The 22265-nt window shown below is 52.0% G+C and overlaps 1 protein-coding gene across 4 annotated transcripts in view; it reads right to left on the bottom strand.

Annotated features, from left to right (window-relative positions):
• SLC12A5 (solute carrier family 12 member 5) overlaps nucleotides 1–22265 on the bottom strand; it is a 46007-nt gene that overhangs the window by 5346 nt on the left and 18396 nt on the right. For 3 of the 4 annotated variants that reach the window (XM_045885866.3, XM_045885865.3, XM_064573277.1), the window contains 19 exons: nucleotides 18535–18629; nucleotides 18087–18218; nucleotides 17612–17758; nucleotides 16143–16197; nucleotides 15519–15649; nucleotides 13733–13974; nucleotides 12782–12993; nucleotides 11012–11182; nucleotides 10611–10709; nucleotides 10410–10467; nucleotides 8568–8742; nucleotides 7833–7951; nucleotides 7416–7514; nucleotides 6343–6462; nucleotides 5981–6085; nucleotides 4579–4747; nucleotides 2313–2508; nucleotides 1247–1416; nucleotides 735–866 (listed from right to left, as the gene is read on the bottom strand). In XM_045885866.3, coding sequence (XP_045741822.1) covers nucleotides 735–866; nucleotides 1247–1416; nucleotides 2313–2508; nucleotides 4579–4747; nucleotides 5981–6085; nucleotides 6343–6462; nucleotides 7416–7514; nucleotides 7833–7951; nucleotides 8568–8742; nucleotides 10410–10467; nucleotides 10611–10709; nucleotides 11012–11182; nucleotides 12782–12993; nucleotides 13733–13974; nucleotides 15519–15649; nucleotides 16143–16197; nucleotides 17612–17758; nucleotides 18087–18218; nucleotides 18535–18629 — 2627 coding nt within the window. Of the gene's footprint in view, nucleotides 1–734; nucleotides 867–1246; nucleotides 1417–2312; nucleotides 2509–4578; nucleotides 4748–5980; nucleotides 6086–6342; nucleotides 6463–7415; nucleotides 7515–7832; nucleotides 7952–8567; nucleotides 8743–10409; nucleotides 10468–10610; nucleotides 10710–11011; nucleotides 11183–12781; nucleotides 12994–13732; nucleotides 13975–15518; nucleotides 15650–16142; nucleotides 16198–17611; nucleotides 17759–18086; nucleotides 18219–18534; nucleotides 18630–22265 lie in introns of those variants that run through there. The other variant, XM_064573278.1, reaches the window with a different exon arrangement.

Genomic DNA, 22265 nt, shown 5'->3' with positions numbered 1-22265 from the left:
GGCAAGGACGAAGCAGAGGGCAATGTTCCTTAAAGGCAATACAGCTCATTCCCTCCTCAGCCCAACGCAGGACCAGACGTATGAATGGGTGAATTAATGAATGAGTAGATTAATTAATTACCTGGGTGAATGGAGAAGGGGAAGAAATTTTATAAAGGAACAGTGATGAATGAGTACGTATATGGATGAATGGGTGGTTGAGTGAATGAATACATTAATGAATACACAGAGGGATGGGTGGATGGATAAATAAACCGAGGGAAAGGTTGGATGAGAGGCTCTGCAGTGTCATCTCGAGCCACGTGGACTCTGAAGGCAGCTTGCCGGGGTTTGAATCCTGGCTCTGCCACTTAGTTGTACTGTTGGGCAAATTACTTAACCTTTCTGTGCCTCGACTTCCTAATCTGTAAAATGAAAATGCTGATGGTTGTATCTATTTCATTGGTTGCTGTGAGAATTAATATATATAAAGTGCATGAGACAGTGCCTCACATATAATGACATGGTTATTCTTATCAAGGAGAGAGGGAGGGACGGACAGATGGATGGTGGGTAGACTGACTCTTGGGTGACTATGTGAGAGGCTAAGAGGTGGATAAGGTACGGAGGGGGATCCACCATCATAAACTGGTATTTTGGGGGTTGCCCAATTGGTGCTGGGACCAAGAGGAAAGAGGGCTAGGTAGGACCCCAAAACCTCAGGGGTGGTGTCTCCTGGGCTCCTGGGCACTCACCATCTCCACCACCTCGACCTCCGCGGTGATACGTAAGTGGTATAGAAAGGTAGTCAGGTCCTTCTTCATCTGGATGCTATTGTCGTCCATCTGGGCCACCGTGAAGATACGCATCTTGCACTTCCGCCAGACCTGGAGGAGTGAAAGGGGACCCTGAAAGGTCCAGCCCAGATGCAGTGCGGAGATCCAGAGCCAGAACCTAGAGAGGACCCTGTCCCTCGCCCTTCCCGCCCACCTTCCCACGCCTACACGCAGACCCGAAATCCTCTATCTCAGCGGCCACTCTCTACAAAACCTCCCCTGCTTAGGTAAGGGTCCCCCATTAAAGCATCCGTTGCCTGGGTTAAGCATTGCTCTCCTTTACAATGCAAGGTGTTGCAAGGGGAGACACAATCAGTTCCCAGCATCTCGGGATAAGGGGGGGTGATCAGCCCCCTTCGCCTGAGCTCTCGGGGAGGAGCTCCAGGGGAGGCAGGCCCTGAGCAGAGCCCGTGAGCCACGCCTGCCCTCACCTTGTGGTGCCGCAGCAGGAAGGGCAATAGCATCAGCATGCCGCCATCGTGAACGATCCACCAGACGTCGATGCTGCCCTCGGAGAAGCGCTCAGGGTTCCCAGGGAACATGGAAACGTTCTTGGTGACCAGCAGGGCCAGGTGACCAGCTGTGGTTTCCCGGACCAGCTCTGGGCAAGGCCAAGGAGAGAGCCAGATGGGAACACAGTGACCCTGGTCCCTTTCCCGCACCATGCACCTGCCACGGAGGCTTCTGGCACCCAGTGCGCCGCCCCACCCCCACCCCCCACCCCGACCTTGGATGGAGTCATCAGAAAACCAGCATCCTCGTAGGTCTCATCATTTAATTGTTGTTTGGATTTGGGAAAGCCTCTCAACCGCACTGGGCCTCAGTTTCCCCACCTGTCAAGTGGCAATAACACCACCTGCCCTTCCTGACTATTAGGAACTCTCCCGTGCATGGCCTCGTTTATCCTCCCAACTGCCAACTACAACCCACTTATAAAGGACACAGAATAGCCTGGAGTCATCAGGGCAGCCTCTAGGTTTACCAGCTGTGTGACCTGGAGCAAACACCTCCATCTCTCTGTGCCTCCGTTTCACACCAATGAAGTGGAGGAGACAGGTAATAGCCCTCACGGGACTGCTGAGAGAATGAGAGGCTGAGTCTGGCACACAGAACACAGTCTGTAAATGTTAGTTATTATATTACTACCAAGGAATCCAGTGCTCAGAGAGGGTGAGTCACTTGTGAACCATCACACAGCGAGGCAGGGCCAGAGGCAAGATTTAGACCCGGGCCTCCCTGACTTCACCGGGGTAGCTCTTTCCACGCCCCTCCAGTGACTCCCTCCCAGGGCCGAGCCAGCTCTGCAGGGCCCAAGATTATCTCCTTCACACCTGAGTCCCCAGCACCCGCACAGTGTCTGGCACGTGGCCAGCTCCGAACACCAACACCTGCGGATGCAGAATCCGCACCTCTCACGTCTGGGAAAGAGCACCCGGGCCCAGGAAGGAGAACCCGCAGCCCATCACTGCCGCCCCCGCCCCGCCCACACTGTGTTACCAATGAAGTTCCTCCACGTCTGATGATCTTCCTTCTGCCGCCAGTTGCGGGGCCAGCCTACCAGCACAGTGTTGTGCTGCAGGCCCCCGAGGCCCCCAGACTGAATCAGGTGCGACACGCCGTCACGCAGGTTGGAGGAAATCACCACCTGGCAGAAGCCTTTCACTTTCTCTGCCTCCATCAGGCGCCGGATGGACTGGGGAAGGGGGTGGAGTGGTAGCATGTCAAACGAGGATGAGCCTCAGGCCTCCCTGGCCCTGCATGGCCCCTCGTGGCCTCCCTTCCTCCTGTCTCTCCCCTCCATCATCCCCACCTTCCTGAAGCTCAGCTCCGATCATGTCAGCCCCGGGCGGCAGAACTGTGCATGGGTCCCCATCACCTGTGGCCCCCATTCCTTGCTGATCCGTCAAAGCTCTCCATGACCTTACCCTGCACTTGCCCCCACCCTGCCATCGCTCACAGTCCCGCTGCAAGCCCTCCAGCACCGCCCGGCCCCCTCCCCCACTATCCATTCCACCCTGCCTGAAACCACCCCCCCACCCAGACCAGAATGGAACTGGGCTCCCCTGCATGCCCAGATGATTTGCTTTGAATGACTTTTAAAAAATTAGCATGAGGGGGCGCCTGGGTGGCTCAGTCGGTAAGCGTCTGCCTTCGGCTCAGGTCATGATCCCAGGGTCCTGGGATCAAGCCCCGCATCGGGCTCCCTGCTCGGCGGGAAGCCTGCTTCTCCCCCTCCCGCTCCCCCTGCTTGTGTTCCCTCTCTCGCTGTGTCTCTCTCTGTCAAATAAATAAATAAATAAATCTTTAAAAAAAAATATTTCAAAAAAATTAGCATGAATGATAAGCATTTTAAATGCACATGCCACCCACACTATGAGGGTAGTGTTCTTCTTACTCTCATTTTATAGATGAGGAAATTGAGGCTCAGAGGAATTAAGACTTGCTTAAGGCCACCCAGCTAATGAATATCATTGTAGGGGCTCAACTCCAGGGCTCTGACTCTATGCCCCATACTCTGGACCACTACCCTGATGTCAAACAGAGCAGGGTTTCAACTCCTACCTCTGCTGCCTCCTGGCTGTGGGACTTGGGGCAAATCACCTAACCTCTATGAGCCTCAGTTTTCCCATCTGTCAAATGGGGATCATGACAGCTAGCTCATGTAGGAACAGGCAGAATTACAAGATATAATGTGGGTAAGGTAGAATGCTGCCTGACAGATTGTAAACACTCAACACATTCTATTACTCTGATAGGAACTCTTGTGAAGCACCTATCAACTGCAGACAGGTTTGAGAGCCTTCTGGGTATATTCCATCTTCCCACTAGCCTGGAAGCACCTTGAGGGCTGGGATTTGGTCTCACAAACACCCCCATCTCCCCATGCCTGGCATGCAGCACATTCTCAGGCACTGCATATTGAAGGAAGCTGACCAGCGGAAGCCTCCAGCTCTGGGCCTCAACAGATTGGTGTGAACGGCCCAGTGAGGCAGAAACAGCAACTGTCACAAGCCATTAGGGGTGCCCCTCCCCATCTCTCCTCGCCTCCCTCCGGCCCCCTTTCCTTTCTCCACAACTAGTCACAGCCCCAAGGGGAGAGAGGTCTGGATCGAAGACAGAACCCACTTCCTCTGCTACCCACCAGGTTCCAGAAACCTGTTAGTGCCCCATCCCGCACAAGCCGCCCGCCCCTGCCCACACTGGCTCTGGACTCTGCTCTGAGAATATGGACCATGGATGCAGACAGCAGCAGGGGACCCAGAGCCAGGGACCCAGGCTCAAATCCTGACTGTGCTTCCAGCCAGCTTTGTGGCTGTCAGCAAGCTGCCTTCCCTCTCTGGGCCTGTTTCCTCCTGTGCTCACACTGCCAACTCCACGTGGTGTGGGGACCGAGAGAATCACAGATGTGAGAACACCCTGAAAGATGTATACTTGGGCAGGGAGAAGTCTGGAGTAGGAGTCAGGCAGTCCTAATTTGAGTCTCTGTTTTCTGTCCTTAGACAAATGCTCTGACTTCTCTAGGCCTCAGTTTCCTTATCCATCAAATGGGCCCTTTGGGCTCTGATGGTCTTTGGTTCTGGGAGCCGGATTCTAAGGAACTCACGCTCTGAGCCCTTAGATTCCTGTTCTAAGGAAGATGACAGAAAAGCCTGAGCCTGCTTTGATCCCAAGGGTGGGAAGGAGGGCAAGTGTAAAGGGACAAGGGCTGTCTTCCTGAGTGCCCTGCCCTCCCCCCTCCCCACCAGGACCTCAGCTCACTCACCTCCTCTGCCCGCTGGGCCTGGGGATGGTTGTCCAGAAAGGTGCCCTCCAGGACGGAGCCCACAATGGTCAGGCCCTTTCCCGCCTTGAGCTGGGAGGTCAGTGAGAGAAGCTGTGGGTGTACCACGTTCTGGTCTTGGTCCACGCGCACCAGCACCAGCAGCTGTGGCCTGCAGAGGATGCAAGGTGGGCCATACAATACCCACCCAATCTCCACCCACTGTACACCACACACCCATGTACCATAAGCCAGTGAGTTTACTAGCCATCCGTCCTCTATACCCCCATCCCCTACCCGTCCACCTAAACATCCATCCACCCATCCATTTCCTTGAACATCAACCCATCCAACCAGCTCCCACATAGCCACCCACCCACCCACCCACTCATCTCTCAACCACCTCACTCACCCATCCATCCATTCACCCACCCATCCATTTTATCCATCAGTCACCCACTCATATCCATACTAATTTACCTATACATGCATTAGTCACCTAATTACCTGACATCCACCTGCCACCGTCCATTCACACATTCATCTGTCAGCAATCACCCTCCAATACATATATACACTTGGCCATTGACCCAACTATTTATCCACTCATTTCCTTTTTCATTTGGCCACCCCATCCATCCCACTGCCCATCAGTTTAAGAGCATTCTCTAAGCACTCGGGGCTAGACGTTGTGCCAAGCATTTAAGAATTCACAAACAAATAAGGCAAAGCCCTGGTCTCTGGAAGCCCCAATTCAGTAGACATCAGCAAGAGCACGCCAACAATGTCCTAGGCATAGTTCAGAGTTCAGGCCTTCCTCTTGGCCAAGTGACTTGAGGGAGATGAGTGAGGGCCGGGCTCACAGAACCGTCAGCTAAAAAGCACCCTGGGTTGAGAGGCGGGAGGTAAAAATTCTGCTTCCAGTTCTGACTTCCGTGGCCTCTGAGACCCTCTCTGGCCCCTGACTTCCACACAAATAAAGTGGAGAGATTGTTCTGAATCTCAAGATTTCTAGGATCCCCCATAACTCCCCAGGTGAATGCAGCCACCTCCCCCAGAGTAAATGCTACACGATATTACATTTGTCTGTTTCTGTGTGGGGCCTTCTCCATGGAACTGTTAGCTCACTAGGTCCCCACAGGCTGGAAGGAGGCCTGGCACATGGCACATACCCTGCATTCGTACATTTTCTAAACACACGATGGAATGAACAGAGGGATGAAGAGATGGTAGCTCAGGCTGGCCCGGGGGCTGTAGGTGGGAAAGGGTCAGATGAGGCTGGGCTGAGAAGGGGAGGTGAAGTCAGCCCATTGTGGGGGGGACAGCACACACTGAGCAAAGCTAGTGAGGAAGGTCAGACCTGCTCCCTTCCCCTGGGCCCCTCCACGTGTGCCTGGCCACTTACCTCCAGTTCTTGGTATGTGGGGGCCCTTCCTCCAGGCGTAAGAGGGCGTAGCGTGCCGCGCTGAGGGAGAGGCCTCGGATCCCATCACCCCACTCCTTCTCAGCCCTGGAGGCCCAAGGGGATCAACCAGGGGTGTCAGAAAGACCCATGCACACTGAAGTGGCCGCTCCAGGGCAGAAAATGTGCAGTCATTCTGCCACCTCCTTTGCTCAAAGCTTCAGCCCCTCCCTCAGCTCCTGTCCTCTATCCCGCAATCCCACACCTATCACCCCTTTCCCTCCCCCACTCTTACCTCATCCCCACCCCCTCCCATCCCTTAGCCTCTCCCAGCCCTCCCCATTCCCCCCGCCTCCTGTGCTTACCCACGGTACTCGATATACTTGTAGATGAGCCCAGCAATGAGCATGGCCACCAGCGCGTAATACCAGGAGCAGATAAACATGAGGGCCAGGCAGAGGCTCATGCCCAAGAAGGAGAGTGTCCTGGACAATGGGAGGAAGGCCCAGCCTCTGAGCCCTGGCAGGACTGTCACTGGTGCTGGGGCTCAGACAGCAAGAGTTAGATGGGGTAGGGCCTGGGCAAGCACTGGGAGGTCTAGGATTGCTCAGGTCTGGGGGAGCTCACACCATCATCTTCATGAGCAGCACCATAGGGATATGGGATCTTCTGGATGAACGAGCAGCCACAGACAGGGCACCACCCCAAGCCCCACCCAGCTCCTTGTCCCAGTGCCTTCTTAGACCATGCTAGACCACCCTGCCTGAGGGCTTCCAAGGCAGAGGTCTCTGGAGTGAGTTGTAGGCAGGATCTCCCGGTAAGAGTGTGCCCCCAGGAAAAGGTGACTGGCAGAGCAGGAGCACTACAATGGGAGTCGGGCAGCCCAGGTTCTAGTCCAGGTATGCCATAGTCTTTCTGGGTGACTTGGGGCCAGTCCCTTCCCCTCTTTGAACCTGTTTCCTTTCTGTAGAACAAGTATGGTCATTCCTGCCCTGTCTGCCCCATGGGCCAACTGTGAAAATGAAGGGCCATAAAGTGAAATGATCAGAGCCCCAGGCTCCACGAAATAAGCATCTTCTGGTCATTAAGCCCTGTAACACTCACAGGAGCCCCATGAGGTCAGGGAAGTTGTCACCACCATTTTGTAGCTGAGGAAACTGATGTTGCCTCTTCTAGTCTGTAAGATGTTGAGGATGATGCACAGGGGAGGGATCACAGCCAAGACTGTAGATGGCCATGTTATATTACTATTTGTGATTTAGAAGGAGACCCTCTCCAGAACCTTTCTCATGCTAGTCGGGCTACAAAAGCTGGAGAAATGGGCTCTCTATTTAAGTTTGGGATCCTTAGACCTCGGGGATGGGCTAGGGTGAGGTGGGGGTTGGGGTGGAGATGAGAGGGTGGTTCCGTCAGGCAGGGAAGGGGACAGGGCACCCACCAGTGGTAATATCGAAAGCGTGGCCTCCAGTTGGGTGTCCTCAGCAGCGTCTGCACTGCACAGGCCAGGTTCACAAACATGTAGCACATCAGGAAGAACCTAGAACACAGAAAAGCCCCAGGAGAGAGAGATGCAAAGGGAGGCAGAAATAGAAAGAGAAACATAAAGAAACAAAGGGGGAAAGAGGATAAGAAATTGGAGAAGTGATCAGATCACGTTCTGGTGCTTAGGAAGGGATTCAAAAGCCAAATCCCCTTACAACATACCCTGGCGCATGTGAGAATGAATCTCCACATAACAAAAGACGGACCATTAAATAACTGGGTGGCCTACCCAGGGTCACAACTGGAGGATCCAGGTAGAGAGACACCCCCCTTCCCCCAGAGCTGATGGGGAGGGCAAGAGGCCAGCACGCACATAGAGAGGATGGGGGCAACCTCGTCGAGGGATGCGATGAGGATGCCGATCTCGCAGATGCAGGCAGTCAGGAGCAAGGCCCACGTTGGCTCTCCATTTGCTTTGCCATGGCCAAAGACCTGGGGACAGAGCAACCATCATAGAGGTCTGAGATCTTAGAGACTTCTTACCTCTCTTCTCCAGTCTTGGGAACTAGTGCAATAGAGGCAGGACTCCCCTAACCAGTGAGGAAGTAAGGAGAGGATGCTGTATTCCTCACCCTTTAGGGGTACCCAAGGGGATGCCAGGCTTTGGCTGTGTCTCTCCCACTCTGTCATTGGTACCTCAGGGCAATGAAGTTCGAATGATCCCTTAAGGGGAAAAGAAGCACCTGCGGGACAGATGGAGAAGAGCTACAGGGGCCAGCAAATGGCCATGACTGTGTGCTCCATAAATCTTTTTTTTTTTTAAGCACCATGGAGAGAGCCACACTTTTCTTGCCCTTGGGCTGCCTCCCTACCTGATCACTCAGCCAAAGGAGGGCCATTTGTTTCTCCCCTAAGAGCAGACAACTCTGCCCAGAGAGATGGCACTGCCATGGGCCAAATCCCAAATAAGGCACACCCATTCTTAGTGGTAGTACAGGGCGGAAGGGCCCCAGGGGGCCTTGCCTCACTGGGTGGTCTCTCTGGGCAGTGGCTTGGCTGGCTGGTGTAGTGGATGCGCTGCTCTTCCCACACTCCACCCCCCACTGACCTGCAGGAAGGGCACTATGCCATCCCGGGAGATGGCCTGCAGCAGGCGTGGGGCCCCCGTGAGGCTCTGCAGCCCAGCCCCACAGGTGGAGAAGAAGGATCCGATAACAATGACCCAGGGGGATGGCCAGGCCAGTGTGCCCACCACCAGATTGCCATTCACAGCTTCGCCAAACCTGGAATGAAGGGACAGGAGATGCTGGGTGAGCAATGCTGCCTCAATTTCCAGGGCACGTCTCCCACACCGACCTCAGGACCAGCTGTATGCCCACTGCGGGACTAGGCTCTAAGGGAGCAAGGGGGGAGACAAAGCTCCTAATGCCCTGGGCACTTTCCGTCTGTGTGACCTTGGGCAACTCATTTAACCTCTCCTTGCCTCAACTTTCTCAGCTGTAAAACAGAATCATTATAAACCCATCTCATGTGATTGGTGACAAGATAAAAGGAGATAACACAGGTAAAATGCTCAGCACCATGCCTGAAACCAGATCCTAAGAGTGATTACGGTAAATGGTCAATTGTGTAATATTACATTAACCTAGTAAAATCTCTTAGCTTGTTAGAACCTGTGTCTCCATCTGAAAAATGGGGTCCTGACCTCATGGTGTGGCCATGGTCGTGTGGTATGAGAATCAAAGAAAAGCATTTTCTAACAACGGCATTATCTTAAATTGAAAGATGCTGCCTTGGTCGGTAGAGAGAGCCCTGTGACTGGAGTGTGCAACCAGAGGTTATGCTCAAATGGGCCATTCCTGAAGGACTACAAGAATCAGATGAAGGGTTTTACTGGATGACCTGCTGAATCCCTTGCAATCCTGTGGGAGGTCTATGATTAAATGAAATAAGTGGAAATTAAGTTGCCCTCAAAAGTGAGTAAGTGTAATATATGCAAATTGTCCATTTGGCCAGGTCACTCCCCTACTTAAAATCTGTCAGGGTGCCCCTGATTTTCTATAAAATAAAGCTCTAATGTCCTGGTACCAAAAACCAGGCTTCCAAGACGCTCCAGCCTCATGTCCCCATTCCCCACCTTACAAAAGCCAGGACAGCACCATGGAAACTGTCTTCTGTGACAAGACCTCCTACTTCACCCTGCTGGTGGTGCATGCCCACATCCTTCAAAAGTGTATGCTCCAGCGCTCTGAATTGCTTATAGCTACAGGCACCCACGTGCACATGCAAGCATGCACACACACACACACACACACACAGCTGTTTCTCTCCTCTACCTTTGTTCATGTTGTTCCCACCGCCTAGAATGTCCTTCCTACTCCTAGTCACCTAAGTAATCTCTAATCAACATTTAAAGTGAGAAGGATAAATAAGAAAATGTGCATAAGGCACTTCCAGCATCACCTCCTCCTCCCCAGCCCCCTGGGGACTGGATTGCAGTCTCCTGTGCACTACCAGAGCCCCCATACTTTACTTTATCCCACTCCTGATGCTCTGCATTCCGAGTCTGTTTGTTGAGTATGGTTACCAGCCCCCAAGAGCTCCTTCAGGACAAAAAGCATGGGTTATTTATCTTTATTCCCCCCAGAACTCTGGACAGCGACCAACACATAAACATCTAGGAAATGTTAAATGGGTTAATAGATTTTAAAGAAAAAAAAAAAAGGAAAGTAGCATTATCCTCAAAAAAAAAAAAAATGAGACACCATCCAAGCTTCTTGAGCAATATAAAATATAATATAAAAAGGTGAATTTGCAAGCAATCCCCTGTGACCTCCCTCCCACAAGTCCCTTTGCACGGGCTCAGCACTCCCTGCTGGGTCTGTTTCCCAGAACTTGGCCCCCTATACCCACCACCCAGGACAGAATCAGCCCTGATTCCCTTACTTACTTGTCCCGCAGGACGACTCCCTCAATGCAGGCCCCAAACAGAACAACAGAGCTGATATCTGTAGCAGAGGATGAAGGAGAATCCCCAGGGTGACATTCCCCCCTTTCTCCTCCCAAGCTAGCTGGGTAAGGCAGCGGTGGAAGCTGCCCTCCCTCCAGGCCTCCCTGCCCAAGGTGGTCCCAGCCCAGCAGTGCAGGATACAGACAGCAGAAGTGGTGGCAATGGCCAGAATGGTGCCAGTGGGAATTGACTTCTGGGCATCCCGTAGGTCCCCGGAGCGGTTAGAACCAGCCATGATCCCTGTGAATAGAGGAGCAGCTAGGACAGGGTGATAGGAGACCAGACAGAACAAGAAGGAAGGACACCAGCCCTGGAGTCGGGAAGCCTGGGATCTAGTCCTGGCATACCAACTGGTGTGAGAACCTGACCATATTACTTGGCTTCTCCTGGCCTTAATTCCCTCATCTGTGCAATGGGAATCCAGATTGTTGGCTCCTGCCTATGTGATGAGACTGTAGGACTAAGAAATTCCCCACATCATCATTGACTCTCTCTACCCATCACTCCCAGGCAGAGTCCTCCCTCTCTGAGCTCCCCTTCACCTGTGACTGAGGGGAAGTAGATGCCAACCAGCAGGGTGAAGTAGGAGGTCATATCGCTGAAGACATAAGGATGGTCCATGTCGACAGGGGCGCCCTCTGCCAGGCCCACCGAGGGCATCCCACGCCTCTCCACAATCACCCCTTTGGTCAAGTAGGAGCTCCAGAGGTTCTCTGTAGGAAGAGACAGGATGCTCAAGAGAAAGACCAGAAGTCAAGGTGCTAGAGCTCTAGGGCCAGGATGTGGGGTAGGCAAAAAAGAAGGGTCAAGGTCAACCACTTCTCACTCCCCTGGGGGCCTTGGTTCTATTTTATTCCCACCGACATTTCCTAAGCTCCTGCTTTGGGCCAGGCCATGTGCAGATCTAGTCCTTGCCCTCAAATAGTCCTGTCTAGTGGGGTAAAAAACATATAAAGACCTATCTCAGACTGATTCAATATTCCCAAATTGATCTCAGCACCCAGCCACCTCAAATCAGCTCCTTTTCTGTATCCCTTATCTCAACAAATGGCACCACCATCAATTCAGACAGCGTCACTTTGCCTTCAACTGCTCCCCTCTCCCTCTCCATTTCAAAACCGTCTCCAACTTCTGCCCACCATCCCTTCTAAATATTTCTCAGATATGCCCCTTCTCTCCTGTCCAGGCTTCCCTCACTTCTGCACTATTGACATTTTGGGCCAGATCATTCTTTGTTATGGAGGGCTGTCCTAAGCACTGTAGAATGTTTAGCAAAATCCTGATTTCCATGCATTAGATGCCAGTAAAAAGCATCTAGTTGTGATAGCCAAAAATGTCTCCAGACATTGCTACATGTCTCCTGGGGGGGGGGGGAACAACCATGGGGGAGAACAACTGCTCCACTCCCACTGACATCACTCCATCACTCTAGGTTAGAAAACCATCATCTCTCACCTGGACTCAGCATTGGCCTCCGCCTGGACTCCCTGCCTCTGTCTCTCTCCCTTTTACCTCATCCATATTAGCAGCCAGAATGAACCTTTAGAAATGATGAGCTGACCATGTCCATCCTTTATTTGAAACCCTTTGGTGGCTCCTCATTGCCCTCAGGACATGGTTCAAACACTTCAACATGGCTTCCAAGGCCTGCCACAATATGGCTTATACCAGCCTCTCTGACATCATTTCTTGCCCCTCCTTCCTCTGTACTTTATGCCCCAGTCATACCAAATTATTTGTGGTTGGAAGGACACAATATGCTCTTCTCTGTCTGCATGCTTTCAAGCAAGCTGTTCTTCTGCCTTAATTCCTTTACTCCCCTAGTATAACTCAAAATCTCTTATTTTTCCTTCAAAATCCTCTTCAGGTGAGTCTAGGAAGCCTTGTCTTGCCACCTTATACCATGACCACTCCCTCCCCTGTGAGGTCTCTGTTCATTGAATGCACATCTATTCATACCATAATTTATTTGCTAATACATCTGTGTCTGCCATTAGAGTCTTTGAAGCCAAGGACTGTGACTTATTTATGTCATATTCCTGGCGCTTAGCTCAGTGTTGGACACTAAGTAAATGCTTAGTGAATAGCTGTTAAACTGATGACTTTCTTTCCTACTAGGCGGTAAGATATTTGAAGGCTCCCTTTCATCTCTGTTCCTTCATGATGCCAAGGACAGGACATGGCCAGTGTAGGTGCTCAATTAAAACCGATGGCCTTTAAGTGAATCTCAAGGAGAGTTCCTTAATCCTGACCATTTAACCCACAATCCCTGTAGTGTTCCCTGGACACCAGCCCTCTTCCCTCCCCCAGACCTTTGATGAGGCCACTGGCAGCGCCAGGGATGCCCTGGATCTCCGTGACATTGTTTCGGGTGAAGTATTCATCACAGGTGGCGTTGAGGAAACGGGAGGAACAGAAAAGGCCCCAGAGCCGTGTGGTCACCGTCTCATTTCCTTCCCAAGCCAGCTTGGCACAGACATCAAAGCCATGGCGAGACAGTGTGCGGTTCCCCAGGAGGCAGATCCTAGGGAGAGAAACAAAGGAGGAAGATGGGGGAGGGACATAACCTTGCCTTGGCTTCACAATAGAACCACCGGGGGGAGCTCTAAAAAACACAGATCCCAGGGCCCCGGATCCAGAGATTCTGATGTAATTGGGATGGAGCCCAGAATGGGTGTTTTTTCAAAGCTCCCCCAAGTGATTTTAGTATGCAGCCATCCCAAAGAAGCACCGTTTTAGTGCAATGCTATGTTTCAGCACCATGGACAGCAGTCTCTGTGCGTCATCCTGGCAGTGAGATGTAAGGGAATTTGTCCTTAAGAAAGAGGCAGAACCCACAGAGATCTGTGCCCCTAGATCCTCTCTTCTATGACCTCTCCCATGATAGAGAAGGTGCCCAACACTAGTAAGTTGTCCTATTCCAGGAATTTGTCCCCACCCAGGAAATGCTTCCCTAACATAGAGAGTCATCCCTTCAGAAAGCGTCCCACTTGGTTCTTCCTTCCTAAGTCCACCTCACCTGCAAGGAGTTGACCCTCACAGGGGAAACTCTGCCCACCTCCAGAACATATTACCCCACCCTGTAGAGATTCCCCCCAAACCAGGAGAGATTTTCCCTCCCAAGGAAGTTTGCTCTGAATCCACAATCACTCAGATTCTGAGAGATGAGGAGAGGGAGGTTGGCAGAGGCTGACATTGCAGACCCTGAAACCGAGCCAGGGAGGAGGAGGACAATGCCTTAGGCTCAGAGCAACAGCACTTACGGGAAGTTGGGTGGGTCGAAGGCAGATTTGATGACCCCGGCATAGATGGCCAGGATGGAGAGGATGACACAACCCAGGAAGACAAGGGCAAACTTGTTGACATACTTGACGCCCACAAATACCACAGTGGCCATGCAAGTGAGCACACAGGTGCCATACACACGCATATTGTTCAACATAGCTGCTGCCTCCCCACTGGCATCTTCTGCCTTAAAAATGGCCATAGCTGGGAAGAGGTAAGCCTGTGGAAAGGGGGCAAGGAGGTCAGGTGAGTGACACAGCAAGAACCAGCTAAGAATCACCCCCAAGGATATAACCCAAAGTGCCGAAGGACTTTGGAAAAAAATATGCTCATCACAGCATATTTACAATAGTGTAAGACTGGAAATGACATCCACTGATAGGAGGAAATGTGATCATCTGTATTCTTTTTGCACATGTGTATTTTCTAAAATTTCCATACCAAATATTAATGTGTTTATATTCTTAGAAAAGTTATTTTCACTTGTAAATGATATTTACAAGGGGAGTTTCTAGTTATTTAGGGAAACCTATAGAGTTCTATTTTACAAAGCAGAATACAGTATCACATAGTAAAACAAACAAAAAAAAATAGAAGGAAATACACCAAAATGTTAATGGTGATTTTCTTTGGGCAATTGTTATTTCCCTTTTTACATTCTTTGGTATTTTTCTAATTTTATGCAATGGGCAGAATTGCTTTTATAATAATTTTTGAACTATTTAATTTTTTTAAGTCATGGAAGTCTACTATTATCTTCTCAGAATTTGGCTCCTTGGGTCATTTATTTGCCATCCATCCTCCCTGTCCCCATAGTCCTCCCTTTCTGCCCCCAAACCAGAAGCTGCATCTTTTAGTTCTAGTTCTCCAAGACAGTGTGGTAGAGTGGACAAGCACTGGCTTTGGGGTCAGAAAGGCATATCCCTTCCATATGTTCCTTAAAATCCTTAAACTCTGCTTTCCTCATCTGTAAAACGGGGACATTATCTAACCCATAGAACGGTTGTAAGGATAAACTAAAATGATAAATTGCAGGCCACGGAGCCTGGATAAGGTAGGGGCTTGGGAAATGTCAGCCCCACTTTCTATATACCAGGAAACCCTCCTCAGCTCCCACCTCCTCCTGGAGGGGCAGGAAGAGCCAAGACCCACATCAGCAGCCTCTCCTTCAAATACTGCCCAGCAACCTGACTTCTTCTCATCAGTCACTACTCCTAACAGCTCTCTTCATTCGGCCCCCTCACATCCTTCTTCTCTTTTGCAACCCACTGGTCATCAGCCCTGGATAATGAACATCCACAGAGAAATCAGAACAGTCCCAGGCACATGGTAGGCAATCACAAGATGCAGCTATTGTGTGATATTGGTTTTATTATTTCTACCATGATTTTACTCTTATCGACCCACCTCTGCCACTTGGTAGCTGAGTGACCTTGAGCAAGTCATGTCGCCTCTCTGAGCTTCTCATTTGTAAAATGGGCATAATAATACTTAATCCTCATGAGGATTCAAGATAATGACTGTAAAGCAATTGGAACTCTGCTGAGAGCACAGTGGGTGCCCAATGAACGACAGCTGTTCACGTTACGTAATTACTGTATCTTGTCTCCCCAGCTAGACTGTGGATTCTTTAAAGACAGAACCACATCTGATTTCCTTTTGGCCTCACTGAGGGCTTGGACCTCTCCCTAGGAGGTGTCCAGGGAGCATTGGTTAACTGACTGACAGCCTGGAACCCCGCACCTCCTCCTCGGCCCCTCTCACCAGCAGGATTTCGATGGTGCCCAGGATGTACATGGCCCCAGCAAAGGTAGTGCCCAGGTAGAAGCAAAGGCCCACGGCGCCCCCAAACTCCGGGCCCAGAGACCTGGAAATCATGTAGTAGGAGCCGCCCGCTGCAGAAAGAACCTGGTGTCAGCGAGAAGTTCAAGGGGAGCTGGACTGCCACTGGGGGCGAGGGGGCTCAGGGACAGAGATGAGAAAGGGGTTGTTCTGGGCCTCACGCCTTACAGGCTGCAGCCCTAGGACTGGTGGGAGACTCAGCCAGCCACTCTGAGTGGATTTTGCTGCACTAATTACCATGTTGCTAATTACCCCTCTAAGGAGGTCATGGCTCAGAAAAATAGGATGACAGAGAGGAGGGTCTCAGGCAAAGGGAGATCTCACATCGCCCTGTTCAACCCCATAAACTGCTTCCCTCCTTTCCCCTTAATACCACTGTCCCAACCTACCCCACCAACATCACAGCCCAGCCCCCACGTTCACAGTATTGTCTCTCTCGGTCCTGACGGCCCATAAAGCCTACGGTCCTATCCTTCCTTCCAACTATCCAGACCCCCCTCCCGACCATCCAGGCCCCATTCCCCTCCAAGAAGCCCCATCACATACCAGGTACAACACCATTGGTTGCAATTGCACTCATGGAGATGGCCGTGAGCATTGTCTGTGAGGAGAGAGATCATCAGAGTGGCAGCTAGGGCGGGGGCTGCATTGCCCTGGGTAAAGGCCAAAGCTTATACCCCATAAACACCTGCCAAACCCACAAGTCCTTGCTGAGCTTCTCCCTGGTCCTATTCCAACTTCTACTTCTGCCAAAGTCCTTCTTGTCAAGAAAACCTCTTATTCACTATGCATATGGAAGAATCACAAGCTACTTGTGCTCATCAGAGAGCTCTGGAAATCCCAGCTTGGCCTCTGACCAGCTGTCTGACCTGGGACAAGTCACTTCACTTCTCTAAGCCTCAGTGTCTTTATCTAAAATATAGGTTTGCTGTGTTCCTGCCTAAATGCATACACTGAATCTGATCCTGAGCAGATATGTGACAAACCCAGACTGCGGGACATTATACAAACTAACTGATCCATACTCTTCTAAAGTGTCAGTGTCATGCAAGACAAAGAAGGAGGAGCTGTTCCAGATTAATGGAGGCTAAAATGAGCTCATAAATGAATATGAACATGATCTCGAATTTTCTTCAGTTACCGAGGACATGATTGGGACAATTGGTAAAATCTGAATAAGGCCTACAGCTAAAACATGATTAGGGTGTCACTATTAAGACATCGTTAATGTCTCAATGTTAGTTTCCTGGTTTTGATCATTGTACTGCGGTTATGTAAGGGAATGTCCTCATTTTTAGTAAACACACGCTGAAGGATTTAGGATAAAGAGGCTTCACGTCTGCAACTTGCTCTCCAATTCGGTGGGGGGAAGGGTATTTACAGAGAGGATGGAATAAATACAATAATATGTTAACGTTTGTTCTACTCTTGCAAATTTTCTGTATGTCTGAAATTATGTCAAAATAAAAGTTAAAAAGAAATAAAATAGGCGTACTAGCATCAGTCCTGGCTACCACACGTGCAGAGGTGGCTCTAGGGTCACGTGCAAGCAAATGGAAACGTGACGAGAGGTAGGTGTTTCGTAAATATTTGATTTTTTAGGGAGGATGGAAAGGATTCTGTTACAAAGCTGTTTGTGACACATACTCCCATTTTTTGTGAGCCTGGGCCAACCAAAATGTTAACGACTGCGGTTTTCCAGGTGCATTTGGTTTCCTTCGGTACGCCTATCTTTTTCATCAATGAATCTGCATTACTTGTGTAATTATACCCACACTCACTCACTCACACACACACACAAACACAGATCCAGGTGAAACCTGGTTAGTGGCCATCAGGGACCAGCCTGTGAGAGGCAGGAAGGACTGGCCAGACCTAATTTACTCTCAAAGATCATACGCAGCGGTTCCTATAAAAAGCTCAGGTCTCATGCTTCCCCTCCTCCCTGCCCCCACCCCAGGTCTCTGCTCTGCCCCAGCGGTCAGGGGGGTGGGGAGGGGGAAGGTGTCACTCACACAGGAGCAGCAGATGAAGACCATGCAGAAGGCCTCCATGATGCCTGCAATGCCCACCACCCATGTGAGTCGCAGGAAGAGGATGACACCGAAGATGTTCTGCAGGCACGGGAGGTACACGCCCATGAAGGTGCCCATGCGTGGGGCCTGCCGAGGAGGCCAGCGTCAGTTCATGCAGCCCCTAATCACTGCAGATGCCCCAGACCCACTCCTCCCCATTCTCCATCCCCCACTCTCCTCCTTACTCCACCCCCATCCCTTCATCCCTCTTCCCTCTGGTGCTCACCCCCCTTCCCTCTCCCCTCCTCCTTCCATCTCTATCCCTCATCTCCCAACCCTTCCTCACTCTCAGCCCCTTACTCCTAGCCCTCTGCCTCCATCATCCATCCCTTCAACGGACACTCTTTTGTATCGCCATCCTTTGTCCCCTCCACCCCTCCTTCCTCCCTCATTCTTTTTCCCCCAAAGTCCTCACCTGCACTGGCTTCTTTTTTCCACCCTCATTGTTTTCTGCCTCTTCATGCTCCCTACTTCCCTGGGGCAGGTTGGTATAGTTGGCCAGGCCACTGAGCAAGGAGGACACCATGGGGCTGGTGTCCATCTCCTCCTGTGGAGGGAGGGTGGCAGTGGTAAGACACAAGGGCCTAGGGGAGGGACAGGCGAGCTCCTTCATAGGAGGCCAGGAGAGATGGGGGCAAGGATGGCAAACCACTGGGGCTGGGATGCCATGGGGAAGGAGGAGGAATAGGCATGGAAAACAGGGAAAGAGGATGGCGGGGTAAGGAGAGGGAGTAGCAGGGGTGACGGGAAGGAGAAGGTGGACCTGAGGAGGATGTGGAAAGAAGGACACCTCCTGAGGGAGGGAGGGATGGCAGATGAATGGGGAAATGAACTGGAGAGGGGGGCGCACCCCAGCAACCCACCTCAAACAGGGCCATGTTCTTGCCATCGTACTCCCTTCCCTTCTCTGTGTCAGTGCTGTTGATGAAGGGGCTGCTCTCCTTGGGGTTGCCATCACCTGAGAAGGCAGAGGAGTTAGGGGTCTAGCACCAGCTGGTTGTCATCCCTTTGCTTGCGCATCCAGCTGTGTGGCCACTGGAACTCTCTGAACCTACGTTTCCACATCAGAAAAAGCTGGAGCTAACAGTAGCCCACTGCAGTGTTTTCGTTGGCAGCACGTATAAAGAGCCCAGTGCACTCCCTGGCACATACTACGTTTTTAATGAACATGTGAGTGCTTCCTTGCTCTTGGGGGTCCTTCTTCATTCACCAGGGCACCCAAGACTCGCCGGGTTCCCCTCCTTGACCAGACCTGGGACCATGCTGGTGTTCTGTGGTGGAAGCATGCTCTTTCCCAGAGGCAGCGATAGAGAATACTACAGCCAGAGGCCCAAAGGATACTCCATCTCTTGGAGAAGTGACCCATTTGGCATCTTCTATGCTCCTCATGCATCTTCCATCAACACATATTCACTGGATCTCTCCCATGTGCCAGTACAAGCATGGGGAGGGAGCGGAGAGTAAACACAGACCAAGACACTGTCCCTGCCCTCAGGGAACCCACAGGCAGGAGAGATAAACTAGTATCCAGGAATTTCCAACCCAGAGTGGTAAATTCTGTGATAGAAGATGAACAAGGGACTGTGGGAATATAGGAGAGGCATTCAGCCCAGCCTGGGAGGTCACGGAAGCCTTCCCAGAGGAAGTGACGAGTAGGCTGAAAACTGAAGGATGAGTAAGAGCTAGACTGGGAGGGGAGGCGGGAGGATGTTCCAGGCAGAGAGAACAGCATGTTCGCTGTCCCAGAGGGGAGAGTGAACAGAGTGGGTCAGAAATGCTGAAAGAAGTTTGATCTGACTTGAGTCTGAGGAAGGGGCATGGAGAGAGGGGCTGAAAGGTGGAGACTGACTTAGGAAAAGATGAGCCTCGGAAGGTGTGGGCTGGGTCCTTAAATGATTAGCAGACCATATTCAAGGTTTTGGCCTTCATCCAGAGGACAATGGGAAGTCATCGAAGAGTTTGAGGCAAAGAAGTGCCGTGAATGGTGTCCTGTTTTAGAGCAATCACTCTGGCCTTTAGATGAAGAATACAGATGCTAGTTTGAGAATTTAAGCAATCCAGGCAGGGGCTGATGATGACCCAGACCAGAGCAATGCAGGGCAATGGGCAGACTCAAGAATTACTGGCACATATTTCTATGCCAGATGTTTGGGGACGTGGGAAGGGGGAATCTAGGGTAATGCCTGGGGTTTCTAGCATAGGTTAATGGGTGAGTGATGGTGCTATCTAATAAATGGGGGAAGAGAAGAGATTGGGGTGGAAAGATGCTGAATTTGATCGACGGTAAGGTAGAATAGGACACTCAAGCAAGTATGTCCAGAAGCCACTTGGATATACAGAGTGGGGCCCAGGAAAGAGGCTGGGCAGAGAAAAGATGAGGGTAACCCATGAGAATAGGTGGAGGAAGTGTGTGAAACCGTGCATCTGGATGAGATCACCCAAGGAGAAAGGCTCTTGGGCATCTAGGAGAGGTCCTTTCAAAGAGATATAGGGGAGGGCGCCTGGGTGGCTCAGTTGGTTAAGCAACTGCCTTCGGCTCAGGTCATGATCCTGGAGTCCCGGGATCGAGTCCCGCATCGGGCTCCCTGCTCAGCAGGGAGTCTGCTTCTCCCTCTGACCCTCCCCCCCCTCATGTGCTCTCTCTCTCAAATAAATAAATAAAATCTTTAAAAAAAGAGAGAGAGAGATATAGGGGACCCCCACAGGCACTTTACCTTGGCTTCAGCCAGCACCCTTTCTCAGTTCCAAGGCTGAATCCCAGTAGTAGACATCTCTCTGGACCCTGGGGAGACTCCCCAATTAACAAATCCCAAATGAAGTTGAGGCCCTATGTATTCTGAATTTCCTGTCCCCTCATCTCCTGTCATGTCTCTCTCCACCTCCATCTTCCCAAATCCTCCTCCATCCTTCTCCTCCTTACCTCCTGGAAACCTTCCTTAGTCACCCAGCCTGGGTCCATCCCTAGAGCACAACCCATTACAAATCCAATCTCATCCCTGACTCAAAGTCGTGGAAGGGGGAAGGGATGCCTCACTGGCTCAAGGGACACCCACCACCTTCTCCTGCTACGACCTCCACCTCATCCATCAAGCCAGCAACTCCTGATCCCCAAACTGGGGGGGGGGGGCACCATTACCTCTTCTTTCTCACATATGAGTTCCTGGAAATGACAGACCTGTTCCCCCAGTGAGAACCTAGCACATAATAGATGCTCAGGAAAAAAAAAAAAAAAAGTCTTTGGAGGTAAATTCCCCCAGGCTCCCTCCTGACCCCCAGGGTCTCCGAAGAGCTGTCTGGGGTCAGAGAACAGGAGAAATAAAAAAGAAGTGGGTCCCTCCTCCTTTTAAAATGCTGACAAGATGCTTCATATTCTCACCACACTATGGTGGGAACAAGAGGGTTGGAGGGGGATGAGAACAAATTTCTTGATGGTTAAGGAAAGGGGCTGGGGTCAAGATTTAGGCTCCAGTTCCAGCTTCATTGGCTGTGTCGACATGTTGGGCAAGTCGCTTAAACTCTCTAAGCCTCAGTTTCCTTCTTTGCAAAGGGATAATAATTGTGCTTAGCTCACAGGGCTGTCCTGAGGATTAAGGGAAATAATGCCTGTTGGGTGCGCCTGGCACATAAACGGAACTATTGCTATTACAAGTACGATTATTATTCATGTACATGGTGCCCCACCCAGCCCGGGCTCCCCATCCCATAGCCCTCCCCAAGCTCCCAGATTTAGGGGCCCTGGGCCCTGTGGATCTGGGTCTCTCTCCCGGCGGCGTCCGCTGGGGGCCCGAACAACAGGACACGAGAGCCCCTCCCCTCTGCCTTTCACGCCCCCTTCCAAGCCCCTCCTCCTTCCTGGGGTCCCGGGGCGCGTGCGGCCTGGCAAGGGGGGCGTCCTGGCCCGAGATCCCGCTACTAGGCAGCCCTGCGCCGGTCTCCATGGCGACCGCGCGGGGCGAGAGCACAGCGCCTACCCGAGGCGGCCACGCGCCCGCAGCCGCTTATGTAACGCGACGCGCAGCGCGGAGCCAGGCTCCGGGCCGGATCCCATCTAGGAGCTGAAGGCCGGGGAGAGGGCGGCTCAATAGGCTCGTCCTGGGTCCCGCCCTTCCACCCGCCATCTGGACGGGACGCTAGGCTCCCGGCCTCGTCTGCCACGGGCTGATTTCGTCCCCTCCTTGGAACGGCGGGCGCACTGGTTGCGGGAAGAAGGGCGAGCTTCAGGAGTTCTCAGAGAAGCAGGGGGAACTCGCCCTGAATCCTCAGAGCCAGGACGCAGGCTGATGGGTAGCGGCGAGTGGCGCGCGCGCGCGCGAGGCAGGGCCAGACTGAGGCTGAGCCCTCTCCGCCTGGCCCCCGCCCCCGCCCCCGCCCCCTGGGAGCTCTCAGCCCGAATCGGCTTTCAATTAAGCTGCGGCGGCCAGAGCTCCCGCGGAGGAAACAGGCGAGCGGCGCGGGCTAAGGAGCCTCCCCCGGGGGCCTGGGGCCAGGCCTAGGGGAATCCCCAAGCCAGATTGGGGGAGTGGGGGAGGGCGTCAGACCCCAAGGGGATAGGGGTCTTCTTTAGTCCAGAGGGTTCTTCTTTAGTCCAGAGGAG

The sequence above is a fragment of the Mirounga angustirostris genome, unplaced genomic scaffold (genome assembly GCF_029215605.1).
Source record: "Mirounga angustirostris isolate CCGP_5_RB_7025 unplaced genomic scaffold, mMirAng1.0.hap1 SCAF_10, whole genome shotgun sequence".
NCBI classification, from domain to species: domain Eukaryota; kingdom Metazoa; phylum Chordata; class Mammalia; order Carnivora; family Phocidae; genus Mirounga; species Mirounga angustirostris.
Note: the sequence above shows the minus strand (reverse complement) of the source record. Positions and strands in the feature narration are given on the sequence as shown.